Raw genomic sequence first — 20,111 nt, 5'->3', positions numbered from 1 at the left:
ACAGCTAATGTTCTGACTGGCTGGAAATAGTTAATTTTCAAACCAAAAATATGGAAAAGGCTCCAATTGGCTCATTCAAACTGAGTCTCACCTCCATCACTAGGATTTACATTCAAATTTTAAAAAAAAAGCCCTTCTGAAATTATTTTGAAAAGACAGCTACTTTTCTGATTGGCTGAGAGCTGTTTCTTTTTAAACCAAAAGTATGGGAGAAGCTCCTATTGACTCATTCAAATTGAGTCCCGCCCCCACACTATAAAAGGGACAACTGAGGATGCAGAAGCTCATTCACTGCTTCCAGCTCTTAATGAGAAAGCCTCTAACACTCTTTGCAATTTAAAAACTTTTTATTCTGATCCTCAACACAATTTGATCTCTTTTCATTTCTTTATTTGACAATTGATTTATTCACTTTGGGATTCATTTCTTTACTTTTAATTTTTTTATTATTCTTTTTGGGATTTACATTTTTCAAAATTAGAACAAGCCTGCCTGAAGAAGGTTCTGAGAGAACCGAAACGTTGCAACGGCTTGTTCAGTTTACAAATTTTTCACATAAAAAAAACTTAAGAAAAGCTATTTTATTTTATTTGTTTACATTCAAAAAATATTGACATATAAGCCACAAAAAATTTTGTTTTTACTTAAAATCCTTGCTTTTATTTTCACATTTAGAACAACAGCCTGTTCATATAAAAACATAGAAGACATATAAGCCACAAAATATTTAGTTTTACTTACCTTAAAATCCTTGCTTTTATTTTCACATTTAAAGCAACAGCCTGTTCATATAAAAACATAAAATCATTTTTATTTGATTAACTCTATTTGACTTGCTTTGATTTATAACTCACAAAAAAACAAAACTTTTTTCAGATTTACTTACCCGATTTCAATTTCGGCAAGAAAAATCCTTAGTTTTACATTTACAAATTCACAACAACATTTCCTAAAACTATGGTTTGGCCAGAAAGGGATGGTTGGACGGTGGTCACTGCGTGGTGCGTAGGCTTGCCAGGCATGGCACAGTCTGGCCTATGCCCGTTCCTACCGCGACACTGAGCGTCACGCACAGGGAGAAAGAGCGTTCACCTATGCGGATGCGGTCAAATATGGTGGCCATCAGGCCCAGCGTCATGCACAGGAAGAGAGAGTGCATGCACAAAAACAGAAAGCATTCTTTTCCCTGGCTCAGTGATGATATCAAACAATTAATGAAAGACAGAGACAATGCCCTTAAAACAGCCATAAAGTCAAAACTATCTTGTGACAGACAAAAATTTGCTTCGTTACGGAATAAAGTAATAAGACAATTACGAAAAGCAAAGGCAGACTTTTTTATTACAATTATTAAAAACTGTCATGGTAACTCAAAAGCGATTTGGGAACAGATCAATAAACTAACAGGTAAAACTTCTTCTAGTAATAACTCAATACAACTAAAGAACAATGGGATGCTTATGCAGGATCCATCTGCTGTGGCACAGACACTAAACGAGTATTTTGTTGATTCTGTTGATACCATAGCCAAAAGTTTCCCTGTGAAACATAACAACTTACCTGTTATTAGTTCAGATTTGTTAATTGAGCCCCCACTACATCCAAAATTTGTATCCATATCTGATGTGGAAAAGGTAATTACACAGCTTAAGTCTTCACGAGCAAAAGACGTGTATGGGATGGACACACTCATGCTCAAACGAATAGGTCAGTCAATTTTGGGACCACTAACGCACATCATTAATGTGTCACTAGATCAAGGGAAATTTCCTGAATCATGGAAACTTGCTAGTGTCATTCCTATATTTAAAGGTGGTAACTCCCTTCTTTCATCTAATTACCGACCTATTAGTATTTTGCCAACAGTATCCAAAGTCTTTGAAAAACTGGTTGCTAAACAAATCACCAATCATCTTAATTGCAGTTCTTTTCCTTTGCACTCAATGCAGTTTGGTTTTAGGGCTAATCATTCCACAGAGACAGCAATATGTTATTTTCTAGAAAAGGTTAAATCAAATATGGACAATGGAGGGGTAGTGGGAGCAATCTTTTTAGATCTTCAGTAAAGCATTTGATACAGTTAACCATTCAGTTTTACTGCATAAACTTCATGCATTTAATTTTTCCCCAAAATTCATTGACCTCATTAAGTCATACCTTTTATCTCGTTCACAAAGTGTAAGAATTGACCAATATAGTTCTACCCCTTACCATTATCAACTGGTGTTCCACAGGGCTCAATTATAGGTCCAATTCTTTTCAGTTTATACATTAATGATTTACCATCTTTGTGTAAAAACTGTGACACTTTGATGTATGCAGACGACACTGCTGTCTTGGCCTATGGAAAATCCACAGAGGAAGTTGCCTCAAAACTTACAGAGGCCATGTCACTGATCTCAACCTGGTTAGAGCAATTCTGTCTGCAATTGAACATATCTAAAACAGTAGCAATGTTCTTTTCAAAAAATAATATAAATATAAAACCTGAAATTGTAATATCTGGAGAAAGATTACAGGTCAGTCACAGAATATAAATATTTAGGACTATATATAGACTCTAACCTAAACTTCAAAACTCACATAAAAAAGTTAGTAATAGGATTAAGTTCAGTCTAGTGAACTTCAGATTCATTAGAGACTTTCTTTCAACAGAAGCTGCTAAATTATATTTCTTTTCTATGATTTTATCCCACATAACATATTGTTTAATAAGCTGGTCCAATACTCACTCTACAACAATAAAACCATTAAAAACATTATACAAACAATCATTAAAAATACTGGATAAAAAACCATACCACTACCACCACTGTAGTATTCTGAAGAAATATCAGTTACTTACCTGGGATAATTTAATTTAATTAAATACAAAAACATCTGTTTAATTTACAAAATCAGACATGGTCTAGCACCTCCTCCACTATGTGATTTTATAAATTTTAGATCTAGTGAGATTAGGGTAACCAGAGGGGCAGTGAGGGAAGACTGCATTATCCCCCGGAGAAAAACAGCTTTTGGTCAGTCTGTTTTCTCCGTAAGAGCAGCGCAGCAATGGAACTCAGTGCCTGAACACATCAGAGAGTCCTTGTCATTCTTTTCATTCAAAAGAATGCAAACAAATGGCTTGTTGAGAGCCAAACTTGTAGGCACTAATGCTTTCTGTGTACACTTAAACATTGTGGATTTATTTATTTTTATATGAATTGTATTTTTTAACCATAATGTGTTGTATGTAATTGTATTTTTGTGATTTTATACTTGTGGTTATTTTTAAGGTTGCCTTTTTACACCGGCTGGGGACTACCGATGAAAATTAGCACTTCTGAGCTAACTTGGGTACATTTACATTGTTTCAATGTTGATTAATGTACACTGTCCCCTTTCAAATAAAGAGAGAAATGAAAAAAAAAAAAAAAAACGTGCAGTAAAATATGGTGGCCACATGAGGGCAGCACAGACTCACCATAGTCAGTCTTATCAGTGGTCTGGCAGACCACAATTTTTTGAACCCCGGGCCCGTTTGGGGCCCGGTACATGGATGTTCCAACAAAAATCCTTTACGAAGGAACCACGGGGACGGGTGCAGAACAAAACACAGAAAGTTTGTTCACACCTACAAAATAAAAACACACATCAGAAACAAAAAATAAAGCCCAAGCATTCAGATGACCCTGACTTTGTAGCAAAAACCCGTACCTTATTTAAAATCATCAAATTGGTGCATCACAAAAATAATATCAGTCAGGAACAGCCTCCTGCAATTGACAAAATTGAAAAACACCTGTCAGAGGTCATCAAACCAGCTTTGCCAAACCCCACAACACAAGCCCTCATTGAAGGCAATGCCAAAAACTGGGCATATACCACTATGCTGATTCTTAAAAACCATTATGAAGACGCATTGGTGGAAGAAATAGCTAAACTCCAGCACATTCCCTCCCAGGGCTGGGATGAATGTTTCAATCACGGCTATATTATGGGCTAAGCGTGGTATCGGTAAAAGACTGAAAGACAAAACAATACCACGAGGCTCATGGGTTAGTAGGGAGAGATGGCACACCTCCGTCCCTGCCTTGGATTCTGGAGAAGCGAGGGAGGAAGCGGAGACCCAAAATCTCTCTCCGCTCCTCCTCTCCCAGAAAACACAACGACTAATACGGTTAAGGTGCAGGCTTTGGTGCACACCATGATGGATGCACAATCTCTGTCTGAAATATCCACCCCTTAGTAACAAAACCGACCAAAACAGCATGCACGATGACAGACCCACCGAGCGATTGGTCTCCTATTAGAAAGGAGGACTCGGACAGTCATTCAGAGATTACCATAAATCTCCCTGCCTCCCCAAAAGAACAACGCACTCCTCGCGTTCGTCCCAACCCCTGTATCAGACAGGAACAAGACCTCATCCTTATCGAGGATCAAGGGAGTGCTGAACGGGATAATCTCGGCTCACAAAGAGTCACCTTAAGCCCGAAAAAGTCACCAGCCTCAGGACAGCCACACAGGCTCGTTTAAGTGTCGAACTCAACACACCTTCTGGAGCACGACGTCACTCCCAGGAGGACGGACCGAATAGACACCTAAACACGTCCAGAAAAATGATAGAATGGAAGCTGAGTGTCGCGAAAAAAATGGCTCGATTATCGGGGACTCCAATCTGTCCAAAATTCCACCTTTTAAGAATTCTGACCTCCAAATAGAAAGCTATCCAGGGGACACGTTCAGACACATGGAGGCTGTGATCAATAAAAACGCAGTCTCCACTGGCGTGGAACACGTCATCTTATCATTAGGGATTAACAGCCGAGGCAGAACGCCAAAGACACTGCCATCAAACAGATGCAGGCGGCTTTAAGAGCGGCAAAAGAAAAATTTCCACTGGCAGAAATTTGGGTTCCAGAGGTGAACTTTACAGGAATGCTCCCAACAAAGGAGCAGACACAATTGACCATCCTGAACGCCTATATTTCTGCCAATTTAAACACATTCGGCCCTGTCCAAATCTGAGTTTCACACTGAAAGTGACCATATACACTGGACGGTGGACACAGCCAGAAACATGCTCCAGCACTGGCTTCAACATTTAAAATAAATATCCCCACAAGCCTGTATGCTTAGGAGGGGCATCGAAATGTTGTAATCCTATCTAAAAAATTCCATATCACTCCCCACAACTTTGCCTGCTCAACAGGGGTTTGACTTTTATTCCATCGGGTAGAACGAGCAGAAAACGCCTCGAAATGCAGACACGATACGACCTGCAACAATACCACAGGAGACTTAAATTGGCAGCCTATTTCCAAAATGAGACTGACTCAAATCCCCTCCGTTCACACCCAAATCGGACTGGGTCCCACCACGAGACAAACTACCCGCGAGATCTCCGCACGTTATTCGAAAAGGATCTGGAATATCTTAAAAAAATTTTAAACCGTCCCAGGAAGAGCTTAACCTCACTCTGGAGGAAACGAACGCTCTAAAACAGTTAAAGGGCAATAAACAGATCGTCATTAAACCTGCAGACAAGGGCAGTGCGATAGTCATATGGGACCGAGAACAATATTTATGGGAGGGATATAGACAATTGAATGACCTAAAATATTACCAGAAATTGGATAGACCCATTTTTTAGACACTGTACCTATGGTTAAAAATATAGCCCAAACCCTATATCAGAAAAAACACATCAACGTAAAACAAAAGTCCTACCTATTGGGTAACGCTGGAACCTAGAAGCAGGAGGTTCTACATGCTCCCCAAAATACACAAAGACCCGACCAAATGGAGCAAACCTCACGAAATTCCCCAGGAAGGCCTATAGTATCCGATTGCGGCAGTGAAACGTACTATACGTGACTTTTTAGATTTCTACTTAAATCCTCTTTCGACGGGCCACCCCAGCTATATAAAAAGACACGTATGATTTTGTCCAGAAAGTCAAAAGACTAAAAATTCCCCAAAAGGCCATCCTGTTCACTATGGACGTGGATGGCCTTTACACAAACATCGACATCCAAGAGGGAATTCAGGCCATTAAAAATATTTTTCAAAAAACCCAGACACCTCCAGGCCCGACAAAGAACTCATCCAATTATTAGACATCAATTTAAATAGAAACGATTTTGAGTTCAATGGGGAATTTTTCCTGCAAGTTAAAGGCACGGCGATGGGCAAGAAGTTTGCCCCGGCCTACGCTTAACATATTTATGGCAGAATGGGAGGCTTCGGCCTTATCCCGATGCCAAAAACAGCCCCTTCACTATTTTAGGTACCTAGATGATATCTGGGGAGTATGGACTCACTCTGAAGACGAGTTCATGGAATTTGTGGCAACACTAAATAACCATAACCCATCTATTAAATTAAAATCCACCACCAGTCACCTATCGGTAGACTTTCTGGACACCACAACTTACAAGGGTCCAGATTTCATTTCGTCGCACAAATTGGACATTAAAGTCTTCTTCAAAGAAACCGACATGCATGCCCTACTACATAAAAAGCAGTTTTCACCCAAAACACACTTACTCAGGCCTCGTCAAGTCGCAACTCCTGAGGTTCCGTCGCATATGCACCCAGGAACGGGACTTCAGAGAAGCGACACGAATCCTCTTCAAAGCGCCCGGCCCAGAGGATATAACAGGTCCTTCTTGAGAAAGGTTTTTAAATCATACTTGACAAGCAGGGCCCAGGCGGAGGGACCGGCATCCCCTTTGTCCTGACTTACTCCTCGGCCGCTCTGAAACTGACCAAAGAGGTAAAGTCCAACTTCCAGAACATATTGGGACAGACACAAATATTGAAGAACCACAGAGTTATAGCAGCATTTAGAAAAAACAAAAGTTTACAAGACTATCTAATTAGAGCCAAACTCCATCCTCTTCACAACACGAAACCAAAACATCAGGGACAATATTTGGAACAAAAAGGATTCAGTACAAAACAAGTTTACAAAAGAGGTTTTCAGTACTTACCAATCAGGAACGGTACACTGTAAAAACTGCATTTACCTCATCACCTGCAAACAATGTGGAGCTCAATATGTGGGAGAGACGGGCAACACCATTCTGGTCAGAATGACACAACATAAATACAACATTCTGAGAGGAAGAGAAAATAACACTTACCTGGTCCAACATTTCCTTAAACACGGATGGGAATCCTTCCGGGTCACAGTCCTACAGGCCAACCCGCAGTGGTCCGTGCCCCAGAGAAAAAGAGCAGAGAGAATTTGGATCAATAAATTAGGCACTATATAACCCCAAGGCCTGAATGAGAAGTGAATCCAGTCGAGGGAGCGACATTGATGGCCTGTGCACACTGGTTAGCGCCTACCCTCCTTAACTAACACTTCCTAACCCCTTAACCTAACCCCTAAACTTAACCCCTAAACCTAACCCCTTAACTCAACCCCTTAACCTAACCCTAAACTTAACCCCTTAACCTAACCCCTAAACTTAACCCCTTAACCTAACCCCTAAACCTAACCCCTAAACCTAACCCCTAAACTCAACCCCTTAACCTAACCCCTTAACCTAACCCCTAAACCTAACCCTTAACCGCTAACCCTTACCCTAAACCTAACCCTCCTAACCCTCCTAACCCTAACCCTAACTAAATATCACAAATTTGCTGAGAATAAAATGGCCAAATACTTAATGCCCTGTTTGGGCCACTGTAAGGTGCCCGGCTGGAAAGCCTTTGCTGGGCAGTACACTGTCAGAGACAAAGCTTTGGATTTAGTCCTTTACTTTAGTACACCTTTTACTGATATACGTATGCTTTGGTTTACATATTGGCTTCTGGGCATTTCATCATTTGTTGTGAATTCTTTGAATTAAGTTGTGTGAAGACTAGCATGTTAATTAGACTAAATGTGACCACACAAAATCTTCAGGTTAACTTTTTAGAATCAATTAGAATCACCTTATCTGTAAACGCCCAGTCTGATGAATGAAGACTGTTAATTGAACAGGGAGTGGCATCGTTAATGAGCTGCACTTCATAGGATTAAAAAGGGATCCGCTTGAATGATGAATTCAGTTGTGGAGTAATGGCAGAAAGTATGGGTACATTTCATCTTTTGGCACTTTGTGTGTGGGTTTGTGCTTTCTGTCATGCTGTTCCACAGTGGAGTAATCTGCCTCAGGTGCCTCAAGCTTCAGTGTTCCAGCAAACTCGAGGAGGGATTCCAGCCAGGAGTCGTCAAGATCTTGCATTTCAGCCAAGTGATCAGCAGTTTTTGGCTAAACAGGGTCTGCAACTGCAAAATCAAGGGTGGGGTCCAGCCCAGAATCCTCAAGCTTCAGTCCTCCAGCAAACTCGAGGGGGAATTTCAGCCAAGAATCCTCAAGCTTCAGTCCTCCAGCAAACTCGAGGAGGAATTTTAGCCCAGAATCCTCAAGCTTCAGTCCTCCAGCAAACTCGAGGAGGAATTTTAGCCCAGAATCCTCAAGCTTCAGTCCTCCAGCAAACTCGAGGAGGGATGTTGGCCCAGAATCCTCAAGATGTTGTGTTCCAGCCAAGTGAACAGCAGTTTTTGGCTAAACCGGGTCTGCAACTGCAAAATCAAGGGTGGGGTCCAGCCCAGAATCCTCAAGCTTCAGTCCTCCAGCGAACTCGAGGAGGAATTTTAGCCAAGAATCCTCAAGATGTTGTGTTCCAGCCAAATGATCGGAAGTTTTTGGCTCAACAGCAAACCGCTCAACAGTTTTCTCAAGCGTTTCCACCCAAGCAGCCAGTGGCACAGGCAGAGCCTCTTGACAAGTGTGCTGTAGCTGATTATGAGCAGATCCAATGTGGAACACCTGGTATCAGTGCTGCTGAGTGTGACGCTATAAACTGCTGCTTTGACGGACAGCAGTGTTACTATGGGAAAGCCGGTAAGTGTGTTGAGCCAATTGTAAGGTTGTTCGTATTCAACTGATTCTCTGAGGTAACTTCCTCTCTGCCTTGAAACAGTGACCGTCCAGTGTATTAGAGATGGCCAGTTTGTGGTTGTGGTGGCTAGAGATGTTACACTGCCTTCACTAAGTCTGGATACAGTCCGTCTGTTGGGTGGAAATGACCCACCTTGTGCTCCTGTTGGGTCCACACCTTCCTTTGCCATTTACCAATTCCCTGTCACAGCTTGTGGCACAAGCATGATGGTGGGTACTGGTGCTGTTTAGACTTGTTTTGCTTGGAAAGGAGTGGATGTTAACCATGTTGCTGTTTGCAGGAGGACAATGGATATGTGGTGTATGAGAACAGAATGACTTCATCCTATGAAGTGGGGATTGGGCCACTTGGTTCCATCACAAGGGACAGTCACTTTGAGTAAGTGATCTATGCTTTAGCTTAAATGCAATCTTTGACTTGTGCTACAAGCTCACTGTTTGTTGTCCAGGCTTCTCTTCCAGTGTAGGTATTCTGGCACTGCTGTTCAAGCTCTGGTTGTGGAGGTCAACACCGTACCTCCACCTCCACCTGTAGCTGCTCCTGGACCCCTCAGAGTGGAGCTTCGCCTGGCAAATGGACAATGTGTCACAAAAGGATGTGCAGAAGGTAATGTACTGCTTCTCTATATCGCTGTCTTGAAAGTGTAACTAGGGTTTCTAAAATGTTGTCCTCCTGCAGAGGATGCTGCATACACGTCCTACTACAGTGATGCTGATTACCCAGTCACAAAAGTCCTACGACAACCTGTGTATGTTGAGGTGCACCTTTTGGAGAGGACCGACCCCAATATTGTCCTGATGCTGGGACATTGCTGGGCGACATCATCCCCTGATTCCCTTAGCCTGCCTCAGTGGGACCTTCTAGTTAATGGGTGAGTATAACCCCAGCATTTGTGTCATTGGTCTGTTTTGAGCTAGTCCTGACTGTTACTCTGCCTTCCAGATGCCCTTACCAGGATGATCGTTACCTCACCACACCGGTTCCTGTGGATGGCTCCTCTGGTCTTCAGTTCCCAACCCATTACAAGCGCTTTATTGTGAAGATGTTCACGTTTGTGGATCCAGCATCACTAGCTCCTCTGCAGGGAATGGTATGATTACCATCCAACTTTCAACACCCCTAAACCCTTAATGGTTCTTATGAATTCTGTGGTTAATCCCCTTCTTGCTCAGGTCTTCATCCACTGTAGTACATCGGTGTGCCATCCCTCTTCCACTGGCTCCTGTGAGCAGAGCTGCACCAGGCAAAGTAGGTGTATTACTTCACTATGGTTTGTCCTTTTGTAGTTTGTAAACCGCTTTTAACCTCTGCCTTCTCGTATTCCAGAAAGAGATGTTGGTGAGAACATTGAAAAGACTGTCGTTTCCAGTGGAGGCATTTTCTTCATGTAAATTTAATAAAGTTACCAGACACAAACAACAGTCTGAGCTGTTTTAATGAGGTGTGGCGTATCCGCAAAAATCACCGAGGCTGCAAGCAATACCATGAGCATTATATAGGAGGGTATGCAATTTTTAACTGATATGCCTATTGTCTCCGGTGTTTGAATTTGCTCAAGTGCAGAAGGGACATGCTCAAACCAAGGAGGTACTGTAAACAGTTCAAGATTTCCTCAGGATCAAGTGTACATGGAGTTCTCTCCACTGATGTCTTCAACCTCACTACCATGAAAAGCTAAGAGGGTCAAAGGTACACCACATAATTTAAACTGGTGATAAATGCAAAATTTTGCTTTGTGGGTGTCAATAGAGGTGCCTTTCAAGTGTTTGACAATTCTCTTGAATGTTTTGGACATCCATGAGAGAGACTGAGGAAAGCTGGTGTAAGCAGGTTTGAATACACTCTTGGCTCAATTCAATTAGTCAACGCTTTCCCTAGTGTACGTGCTCCGAGAACTGGGAGGGAGGAGAGACCATGTTGCCACCATAACTGATTGACATTTTTGTGCCAGTAAATGCTGACTTTATAGTACATTTCTAATAGACTTCAGTTTTGATGGTTATATTATGAACGTTGCTTCTCTTCAATGTAGTCTGTCTGCTTAAAGCCAGTACAGTTAGACCAATCTCAAATGTGACTTGTTGAAATATTTAACCCTTAAATGCCCATACATATTTGGCTCTTTTGAATCAATCACTTACTGTATACATCACAAATGCCCTGAGTGTAACATTTTCAAAACAATTAGGAAATGACAAGCTATTTTCATATACCAGAATGAGCTTTATTGCCAAGTATGTTTACACATACAAGGAATTTGACTTTGTGACCGAAGCTTCCAGTACACATACAATACAGCAACAAGACCGCTTATTCTAGTTCTATTTATTAAAACCAGCTCCATAAATGTATATAGAAATACGGAATGGGACTATAAAGCAAGTCAATGTAATGGCAGAAGAAATGTACTAAGCTGTGTATTGCTCATTAATTATTGCTCAACGGGGCAGTTTTTTTTCAATTAACATTGATTCAAAAACATATGTTGAATCAACATTTTACCCTCAACGAATACCCCTGTGGTCACAAACAGAATAAAAATCATAATTCAAACTAAACATCGCGCTCCACAGCCCCTCTCAGAGAACACTAAATATTTGCCACACTTCCTATCAAACAAATTCCAAACCCCCAGCCTTCTGCTTGAAATCTCCTTGAAAGCAGCCACCCTCCCCATCTCCGCACACCACTCCGGAAATGAGGGCGCTCCATCTGACTTCCCTTAAAATAATTTGCCTTTCAAAAACAAACATGAAAAACACCCAATCTGGCAACATTGATCACAATGAAAAACACATAATCTGGCAACATTGAGCACGAGGTATAAAACCCGATCTTGCAACATTGAGAACGAGGGAAAACACCCAATCTGGCAACAAGGGCTCCCACACGAGATCTCGCGATAATGTCTCGCGGTTGCTTGGCAACACAGAAGAGAGGCGTTCGGTTGCTGCTAAAGGAGCTAAACAGTTTTCTTTCAATCATTTTCAGGAGCAAAACAGCGTGTTTACGGTAAATAGCCAAACAAAACATAAACATTCTATTGCCCGTTTGTGCTGTGTTTGTTAGTCTCACAGACTTTTACTTGAAAACAAGAACGAAAACTCGAGTAATGTTGCTAACTGACCGCCTGTTAGTCTGTGTGGATGTTTTTTATGTTAATGTTTTTATGTTTTAATGTGAATATTTAAAAGTTATTTCGTTTACAGCTACATCATGTGTTGCGTTATCGTCCATTGACAGTTTTATGTGGAAATGCACTTTCATCTGCATTTCAATATATGGCATTAAAATGATCTACTGTACTATTCTACTAAACTCTGTTCTGTTGTCATATACTCTATTGTACTCTCATACACTTCATTGTCATCAGGTCTTAATTCGGTCCAGGATGGCGAATCAGAGACCGGCATCAGGAAGACCTTTGAGTCGTGGATCATTTGGACTGAGTGCTGGACGACCCCCTCAGACTGGCATCAGGGTTGGCACTGGGGTGAGAAACCAGATAAAAATCCAACTGGAAATAACAGTTATTCAATTCATGTGTCACATTGGGGAGCCTGTTCCTCTGGAAAACACATTATATACATTAATGAGATCTTGTGTGTGTGTGTGTGTGTGTGTGTGTGTGTGTGTGTGTGTGTGTGTGTGTGTGTGTGTGTGTGTATTGTGGATCATAGATGGTACCAGTGACCAGAGGTGGACCCATCGCTTCTCCTGGAGTTTTATCAGCTCAGATTAAAGTGGCAGATCGTCCTGTAACTCAACAGGGTCTCAGTGGAATGAAGACCGCCATGAAAGGTGCACTTCCTGTTTTCTCTCTTCTTTTTCTTTTTTTCATACTTCACTCAGAGATTCTTTACTGCATTTCAGAACATGAAACTGATGTGAGATGTCCAAACTGATTTGTTTCATTCTCCCTGTTTAAGGACCGCAGAGGCAAATCCTTGATAAATCATATTACCTCGGGTTATTACGGTAAAGACTCAATGTATGACTTACCAAATATCTGAATATCACATATCACAGCTGATAGACTTTTTTTTGTTTTTGTTACAGGAGTAAAATAAATGAGCTGATGACAGAATCCAGCAAATTACAAAAAGACATTGACACCTTCAATCAGGAAAATTCAGTGTATCTTTCTTATGAGAAGAGGTAAAACTATTTTTACAGTGTAAACTGAAATGCAATTAGAGTTTCCACTATATGTAAAATATAACACAAATACATGCATTTAAAATAGTTTTTTATGTTTTTCTAGGTTTGCCTCAGTCTCTTTATCATTTTTCCCTTTAAGATCATTAAAAATGACTGAAAATGTGTCATTTGAAATGTGAATTAAAGTTTTTACTTAAATTTTACTTTTATTAAATCTGTATACGTTTTCTTCTAATCCTCAAATAAGAGCATTTGCTGGTTCAGAGGAGTTTTGTTTTAGTCTTCATGACTTCTGGATCGAGTAATTAATTTAATGTTTTAAAAATGTATACAGAGCAGAGGGCCTCGCTGGGGAAATTAAAGATCTTCAAGGACAACTGGCAGATTACAACATGGTACACAATTATATTCATTAAAACACACGACAGGACAAGCATTTATATTTAGAATCAATATAACTCTTTGATTCAGAAGTTTTTCAGAAATACATAGTGGCAGTGATGAGCAGCCACAGCTTATAATTGCCATTTTGAAATGTATGACGTCATCATTTTTTTAAATAATTGTTGTCCGTCAAATTACCAGCTGGTTGACAAGCTGAACACAAACACCGAGATGGATGAAGTTGTAAATGACGTCATCATGGTGAGATCACTTCATTTGAACACACAGTTATATAATGTCCTCTTCTTTATTCTGCTCAATGTATTTTTTCTTTGTGTCTTTAGCTGAGAGCACAGAATGACAGAGAAGCTCAAAGTATGGACATTATATTCACTGAGAGGAGAAAGTAAGTGCCTTTGTCTCTTTACAAGTAAATACTAAAGGGTTTGTCCTTTGAGTGTTGAAGAAACACAAGAGGGCAGAAGCTGCAAACTTATAAACCAGTGAAAACATTGCAGACGCTTCTCTTTAGCACATTCACATTATACCTTCAAATCTACTTCTGTTGAAATATTCATCCATTCCTTGGACAAATTGTATGCATCACTGACATCTTACATTTTAAGACCTGTATGCAAAGTTTGAAATTCCCTATTATAAAGTGCAAGAAATGTACAGATATGGGAAGGGTTAAGGTGGGTTATAGAAACAACAAATTATGTTTATAGTACATGCCGCGATACTTGCATGTGCAGTTTCAGTTGTGATCTTGTGTTCAATTGGTTTATGGCTCTGTTATTAGGTTAATATTGCCCCACAGCACCAGTCTCACACAGTCTCAGTGTGTGATCATAGATTGTGTTTTTCCACGTATTCATCCACCCGTTTGATACAAGTTCCTGCCAGTGATGTCACTCAGGATTCATCAACATCGTTGCTATCTTTGTAGCCTCCTGGCTCGATGTAGCCGTCCTCTATAAAGCCATCATCATCATCCTCCAGATGCTGGAAGCTCAGCATGTGATTCAGACCTTCATCAAGATCTTGAATGCTCGTCTCCGTCTGTTCTGTGTCCAGACTGAAGTTAGAATAGCGTCCGGTGTGGAAGACGTTTGGCTCCATGTTCTCGTGCAGCCTCTGGTGGCGATAATTGAAGAGCAGTTTGTACCAAGAAGGTGACTTGACGGCACATATGATGATTATGGAAGTGCTGAGGGTGATTGCTACCACACCGAGGAGGAACTTCCAGCTGTTGCTTCCTGTTGGTTTCCCAGCAGCACCAGTACTGGTCCCTGATGAGAGACAGATGTTGGTCATACTCTTTTATCAGCTGTGAGACACATTATTTATTTGTAGTGTATTTAGGCTACCTTTGTTTGAGCTGTTGACATGACTGCTGTTGGTGGGCTCTATGAAAGGCAGCGGTGTTGCTGTTGTATTTGTAGTGTTCATCTCTACAGATATCTTAATGGGCTGAATGGAGCATAAAATCTTTTCATCTAAGACTCTTTTATCAGGCACTTCCTCTGTATAACAAGTGATTTCTCTACCTGCGGAACAAACACTTTGCAGATGAATGAATCTAATGAAATGCACTCATATAAACAAAATTCCTAGTTTAAACTGAAGTCAACAGAAACCAAAAAAACAAGAGATTTTCTTCTCACCTATTGATACACCAGAGTTATTGAGCTGTTTGATGATATTAGCGAGCGAGCAGGAGCAGTTCCATAGGTTGTCTTCCAAATGCAAAATCTTTAGTTTAGTTAATCCTTTAAAGATGTCTTCAGGAAGGGTTTGTAGACTGTTTGCCCTCAGGTTCAGAGTCTCCAGGTTTGTGAGGTTGTCGAAAGCTCTCGGTGACAGTTTCTGTATGAGGTTGTGAGAGAGATCAAGCTCCCTCAAACTGGTATACTGCTGTAAGGCCGTTACATCTGACCTGGACATCTCAATTTTGTTGTAACTCAGGATCAATTCAGTGAGGGTTGAAGTTTCATTAGTAGGAATGTATTTCAGAGATGTGCCATTCTTTTTCACCTGAACACACATGGTCATTGAATTGGTTAATTGTAGTTTGAGAGCATAAATGCATGAAGAGCTATTTAATGTAGATCATCTCTTACTGACTTCATCTGCCACAGATGATTACACTGTATTTTATATGTAATAGTCTGTGATTCTAAGACATCAAAAGAAAAGACCTGCATCTAAATGGAAAATGCCAACATAATTCATCGTAAAACAAATGTGAAACACTCACTGAGCATGTAGTCACCCCTGAGGTCAGTAGTACAGCTGCCACCCAGAGATGATGTAACTGTCTCCCAGCCATGATCTCTCGGTTACCTGCGATGATAACGGCACTGCATCAAGCACACAAACCAGCATCCTATCCATAGGAGAAAAGAAATGACCTCCCTGTCCTGAGCTGTTCTCATGAAAGTTCTTCAGAGTTCTTGAGATCTCTCATTGTGGGTCACACAAAGAAGATCTTTGTCCTATCATCCCACTGCCGTCTCGTGTTTGTTGTTTTCTCTCTCTTGTTGTGCTTGTTATCTCCCATAAGCCACAGAGAGACTCATGTTCTGCTCTGGCACAATGTCACCCAATGTTCTCTCGAAGACTGGGCTGTTTTCTGCCCTGATGCATTGAGGACAGATGCTTGTTTCATTCTCACAGTTATAAACATGGACTGACGATAGAGAGATCAACACCCGCCTCAGTCACATGCTAAGCGCTAGGTCTTCTGTGTAATTCTCAAAGTACTCTATAAGTACTTGTTTCTCAAGACTTTAAAGCACGATTATCTGGTTTGCTTTAATCTTTTTCATGAAATATCAGACAATAAGGAGTTTATATGGTTCTTTATATTCCACCGAGGCGAGAGTAATTTTCAGGCACAATGATTATAAATGTAATATTGACTTGTGTCATAAATTGACATAATTCATTTTTACAGTACGTCTGGCCAGATAATCTTCACATCTCTGGAGGATATGGTCCTTCACGTTACATTTCCTTGTCTAGACTTGAGTAGAATTATTATTGTGGCAGCATTAATCACTTTGCCTCATTACACATCCATTTTGCACTTGTGCTATGTGTATGATCATTCATTAAATATTAATCGTTTTTGACCATGAGTTTAAATTGTAAACATAATGTTTAGATAATATCTGTTGAACTGAACAGAATATCACTCATATACTACTTGGAGCTGAACTGTTTTACACTGTTTTAAAAACAAAAATCACTTCTAAACGGATATTAATGTTAAAGTCACTTACCCTTGAGCTGGTGTGCAATGTCTCTAACAGATACTTGAAAGAGCTCAGACACTGACAGACCTTTACTCTCTGTAATAAAAACTGGCTAAACATTGACCACATTCAACCATTTAACTTAAGATGGTGAACTGTGAGCTTTATTGAACTTTGCTACACTCTCTGATGATGCAGTACTTCTCTTTTGGGTTTGAGTAATCTTTAATTTGAGTTTTGTCGTTTAATCTGTGACCACAGATTCTATAGTAATGCTGTCAGTTCCTTAATAGGCAATAACAGTTATGCAGTTTGTGGAAGAATGGTTTTTACTAGGGCTGTCAATCGATTACGATTTTTAATCGAATTATTTACATGGTGTCCTGATTAATTAATCGCATATACAAATATTTGCTTAGAAAGCCCCTTATATAACAATAATTCAATATATAATGATTATACATATTTATATCAAAGTATAATTCTACATAGTTATCTTTAAATATTTAAAAATTATATATATAAATATTCAGATAATTAAAATGCATTACATTCTTGTGTCAGAAGAGTTCATCATTAATGAGACAAAAAGCGTCTTTAGAATACAATGTATTGTTTATTACCATATTATTGATCATAAGTCAATCATTGACACACAGTTCACAGTAATCCATTACACAAGTGAATCTGTCAATCAGAGATTTATTATGAGGGCTTGTTTAAGAACCGTCAATGTACACCTGCGTCAGACATTTTTTTTTATTAATGCTTACAAAACTTTTACATCTAGAGCCAAGAGGTATATTAAAACAAACAACAACAAAAAGGAAAATAAACAAATAAACAGTTTAATACAAATATCAAATTGTTTACATATTTCAATCCACTTTACAGCTTTCTTGTTACTCAAATTGGAAATTGTTCTTGGGTATTGCTGAACCTTTGCCAACAAAAGCAGAACATTAATCAAATAATATTCCTTATGAAGAGACTAATATAATATTCCTTTATTAAAAAATAAAAATAAAACCTTTTCAATACAAAGTTAAAAGCTGGGAATAATATGATCTCTAACAATCTTGCAGAAATCAGAGCAAAAACAAGTCGAGTCGGGAACACTCCAAAATAAATGAGTGTTTCCTCCTGCAGACCACAAAATGTACAGAATATATCGATATCACAATTACATCTCTCTACAAGAAAATAATTAGTGAGGTAGTACTTAAATAAGTTTGCTTACCACACCCTGCGTCAGACATGCTTGTTTAGCGTCTCGGGTGCGTTGCATCATAAACATACAATGTTTAGGTCACTGTGTCAAGTTAAATATAGTTTAATACTCAATCTTTAAACACATCGTGAGATCTCTTAGTTCTCATTTGTGCTCTTTCAAGTGTTTTGAACACAAGAATGTAACATGTTTGTGTTGTTCTGCTGAAGTGTTTCTTCACTGTATAAACTGTGTGTTGCTCAAACAGCTGAAGTGTCACTTACTGCCCTCTGGAGGAAACAGGTGGTACTACAAGCATTTCTCAGCAATCTTCCTTATTATGGTCCATGGGCATGCGATTAATTGCGTAAATTTTTTTAACGCGTTATTTTTTGTAAAATTAATCGCACTGAATTAACGTGTTAAATCGACAGCCCTAGTTTTTACTGATAATTCAAATTAATTAATGTAACTATTTGTTGAACATTGTTGTCTGTTATCATATTGCTGTTGCTTGTCGCCAGTTTATTGATGTATAACACCACTGAAGGTTGTGCATTACAGTGATTTCACCACAGAGCAATTCGTAAGAACATCCCTTCAATTTATTAATTTAATAACATCTGATATACACCGATCACCCACAACATTAAAAACACCTGCCTAATACTGTGTAGGTCCCCCTCGTGCTGCCAAAACAGCACCAACCCGCATCTCAGAACAGCATTCAGAGATGATATTCTTCTCAGCACAATTATACAGAGCGGTTAATGTAAGCGCAGCGTAGTTCTAGCGGGAAGACTAGCAGCTGTACATCATCGCACCATTAGCTGGGTAACTCCTAGCCAATCACATGTAAGCCATTGCTTTATAAGTCTGCTCTTAGTCACATTGCTGTTTCAGTGTGCTAACACGGCAGCCTCCTCCACCCCACCACCACCTGCTGAATCCCGTCCCGCACTGGGGTAGTCTCCTCGTCCCTGCATCCTATCTCTGGCAGGATATGACAGTTCCGAGTACAACTTCTTCGGACCGCTAGACGGGGCTTACGCCAAAGAGAGAGACATTACTTTTCTGTTTTATATTCATCAAATAAACATCATCTTAAATTTCTTTAAATTAGTCTTCCTGATTTACTGTAGACTTTTAGTTCACACCAGTCTGATCATTCTCTGGCCTCTCTCATCAATAAGAACTGCCCCTCACAGGATGTTTTTTGTTTTTGGCACCATTCTGAGTAAATTCTAGAGACTGTTGTGTGTGAAAATCCCAGAAATACTCAAACCAGCCCGTCTGACACCAACAATCATGCATGCGATTATCTAATCAGCCAATCGTGTGACAGCAGTGCAGTGCATAAAATCATGCAGATATGGGTCAGGAGCTTCAGTTGATGTTCACATCAACCATCAGAATGGGGAAAAATGTGATCTCAGTGATTTGGAGCGTGCCATGATTGTTGGTGTCAGACGGGCTGGTTTGAATATTTCTGGGATTTTCACACACAACAGTCTCTAGAATTTACTCAGAATGAAAAACACATCCAGTGAGGGGCAGTTCTGTGTATGAAACACTTGTTGATGAGAGGTCAACAGAGAATGATCAGACTGGTTTGAACTGATAAAGTCTACAGTAACTCAGATAACCACTCTGTACAATTGTGATGAGAAGAATATTATCTCTGAATGCTGTTCTGATTTACGGGTTCGCACTGTTGTGGTGGCACGAGGGGGACCTACTCAATATTAGACTGGTGCTTTTAATGTTGTGGCTGATTTGTGTGTGTAAACCTCTGCTTTAATTAAACCCAGCATTTACAGTCTAGGCCTTCAGTGCAATTCATACCATTAAGAAAACACAGTTTCACAATGAATAAGACACCTAACCCATACATTATAATATATCATAAATTACGTGGCAGTCAACTAATAATAACAATTTATATTTTAAAAACACATACACACATGAAAGCCAAAACCTAGGAGGTCTAATACAAAGAAAAAGCTTTCTAATAATATTTGCGATTAAAATTTTGCTTGCAATAAATTTAGTTTCGTCAAGGTACGCAGTTACTTTTCAAAACTTGATCGGACACTGAATGCTCAAGCAGCCTAAATAACACTTAGAAAACTCTTGATGTTGCTAAAACA

At 39.8% G+C, this 20,111-nt stretch overlaps 3 protein-coding genes across 4 annotated transcripts in view; 2 read left to right on the top strand and 1 right to left on the bottom strand.

The window, feature by feature from the left end:
• Positions 1-8,491: 8,491 nt before the first annotated feature.
• Positions 8,492-10,337, top strand: LOC127625149 (zona pellucida sperm-binding protein 4-like). Its single transcript, XM_052100245.1, has 8 exons — positions 8,492-8,888; positions 8,968-9,155; positions 9,227-9,324; positions 9,395-9,552; positions 9,625-9,817; positions 9,889-10,036; positions 10,119-10,194; positions 10,273-10,337. Exons 1-8 carry the CDS (start codon positions 8,492-8,494, stop codon positions 10,335-10,337), a joined length of 1,323 nt encoding a protein of 440 aa, XP_051956205.1.
• Positions 10,338-11,873: 1,536 nt separating this feature from the next.
• Positions 11,874-20,111, top strand: part of ift74 (intraflagellar transport 74) — a 28,322-nt gene continuing 20,084 nt past the window's right edge. For both annotated transcript variants that reach the window (XM_052103871.1, XM_052103880.1), the window contains exons 1-8: positions 11,874-11,958; positions 12,320-12,439; positions 12,627-12,747; positions 12,876-12,924; positions 13,006-13,104; positions 13,442-13,502; positions 13,693-13,752; positions 13,836-13,897. In XM_052103871.1, the coding sequence (XP_051959831.1) occupies positions 12,338-12,439; positions 12,627-12,747; positions 12,876-12,924; positions 13,006-13,104; positions 13,442-13,502; positions 13,693-13,752; positions 13,836-13,897 (554 nt within the window). In that variant the 5' untranslated portion in view covers positions 11,874-11,958; positions 12,320-12,337. The remainder of the gene's footprint in view (positions 11,959-12,319; positions 12,440-12,626; positions 12,748-12,875; positions 12,925-13,005; positions 13,105-13,441; positions 13,503-13,692; positions 13,753-13,835; positions 13,898-20,111) is intronic.
• Positions 13,509-16,025, bottom strand: LOC127627490 (leucine-rich repeat-containing protein 19-like). Its single transcript, XM_052103893.1, has 4 exons — positions 15,752-16,025; positions 15,159-15,528; positions 14,862-15,041; positions 13,509-14,783 (listed from the first exon to the last, which is right to left on the bottom strand). Exons 1-4 carry the CDS (start codon positions 15,821-15,823, stop codon positions 14,407-14,409), a joined length of 999 nt encoding a protein of 332 aa, XP_051959853.1. The 5' UTR covers positions 15,824-16,025; the 3' UTR covers positions 13,509-14,406.

Source organism: Xyrauchen texanus, chromosome 3 (genome assembly GCF_025860055.1).
Source record: "Xyrauchen texanus isolate HMW12.3.18 chromosome 3, RBS_HiC_50CHRs, whole genome shotgun sequence".
NCBI lineage: Eukaryota > Metazoa > Chordata > Actinopteri > Cypriniformes > Catostomidae > Xyrauchen > Xyrauchen texanus.
The sequence above is the reverse complement of the archived record's forward strand: the minus strand, read 5'-3'. Positions and strand labels throughout refer to the sequence as shown.

Excerpts from the sequence above, each read along its gene's own strand:
- LOC127625149 (XM_052100245.1), top strand. The coding sequence starts at position 8,492 with ATGTTGGCCCAGAATCCTCAAGATGTTGTGTTCCAGCCAAGTGAACAG. Across the intron at positions 8,889-8,967 it reads GTGTTACTATGGGAAAGCCG|TGACCGTCCAGTGTATTAGA; the intron begins GTAAGTGTGTTG and ends GCCTTGAAACAG. Across the intron at positions 9,156-9,226 it reads CTTGTGGCACAAGCATGATG|GAGGACAATGGATATGTGGT; the intron begins GTGGGTACTGGT and ends TGCTGTTTGCAG.
- LOC127627490 (XM_052103893.1), bottom strand. The coding sequence starts at position 15,823 with ATGGCTGGGAGACAGTTACATCATCTCTGGGTGGCAGCTGTACTACTG. Across the intron at positions 15,529-15,751 it reads CAGGGGTGACTACATGCTCA|GTGAAAAAGAATGGCACATC; the intron begins GTGAGTGTTTCA and ends ATGTGTGTTCAG. Across the intron at positions 14,784-14,861 it reads TGTCAACAGCTCAAACAAAG|GGACCAGTACTGGTGCTGCT; the intron begins GTAGCCTAAATA and ends GTCTCTCATCAG.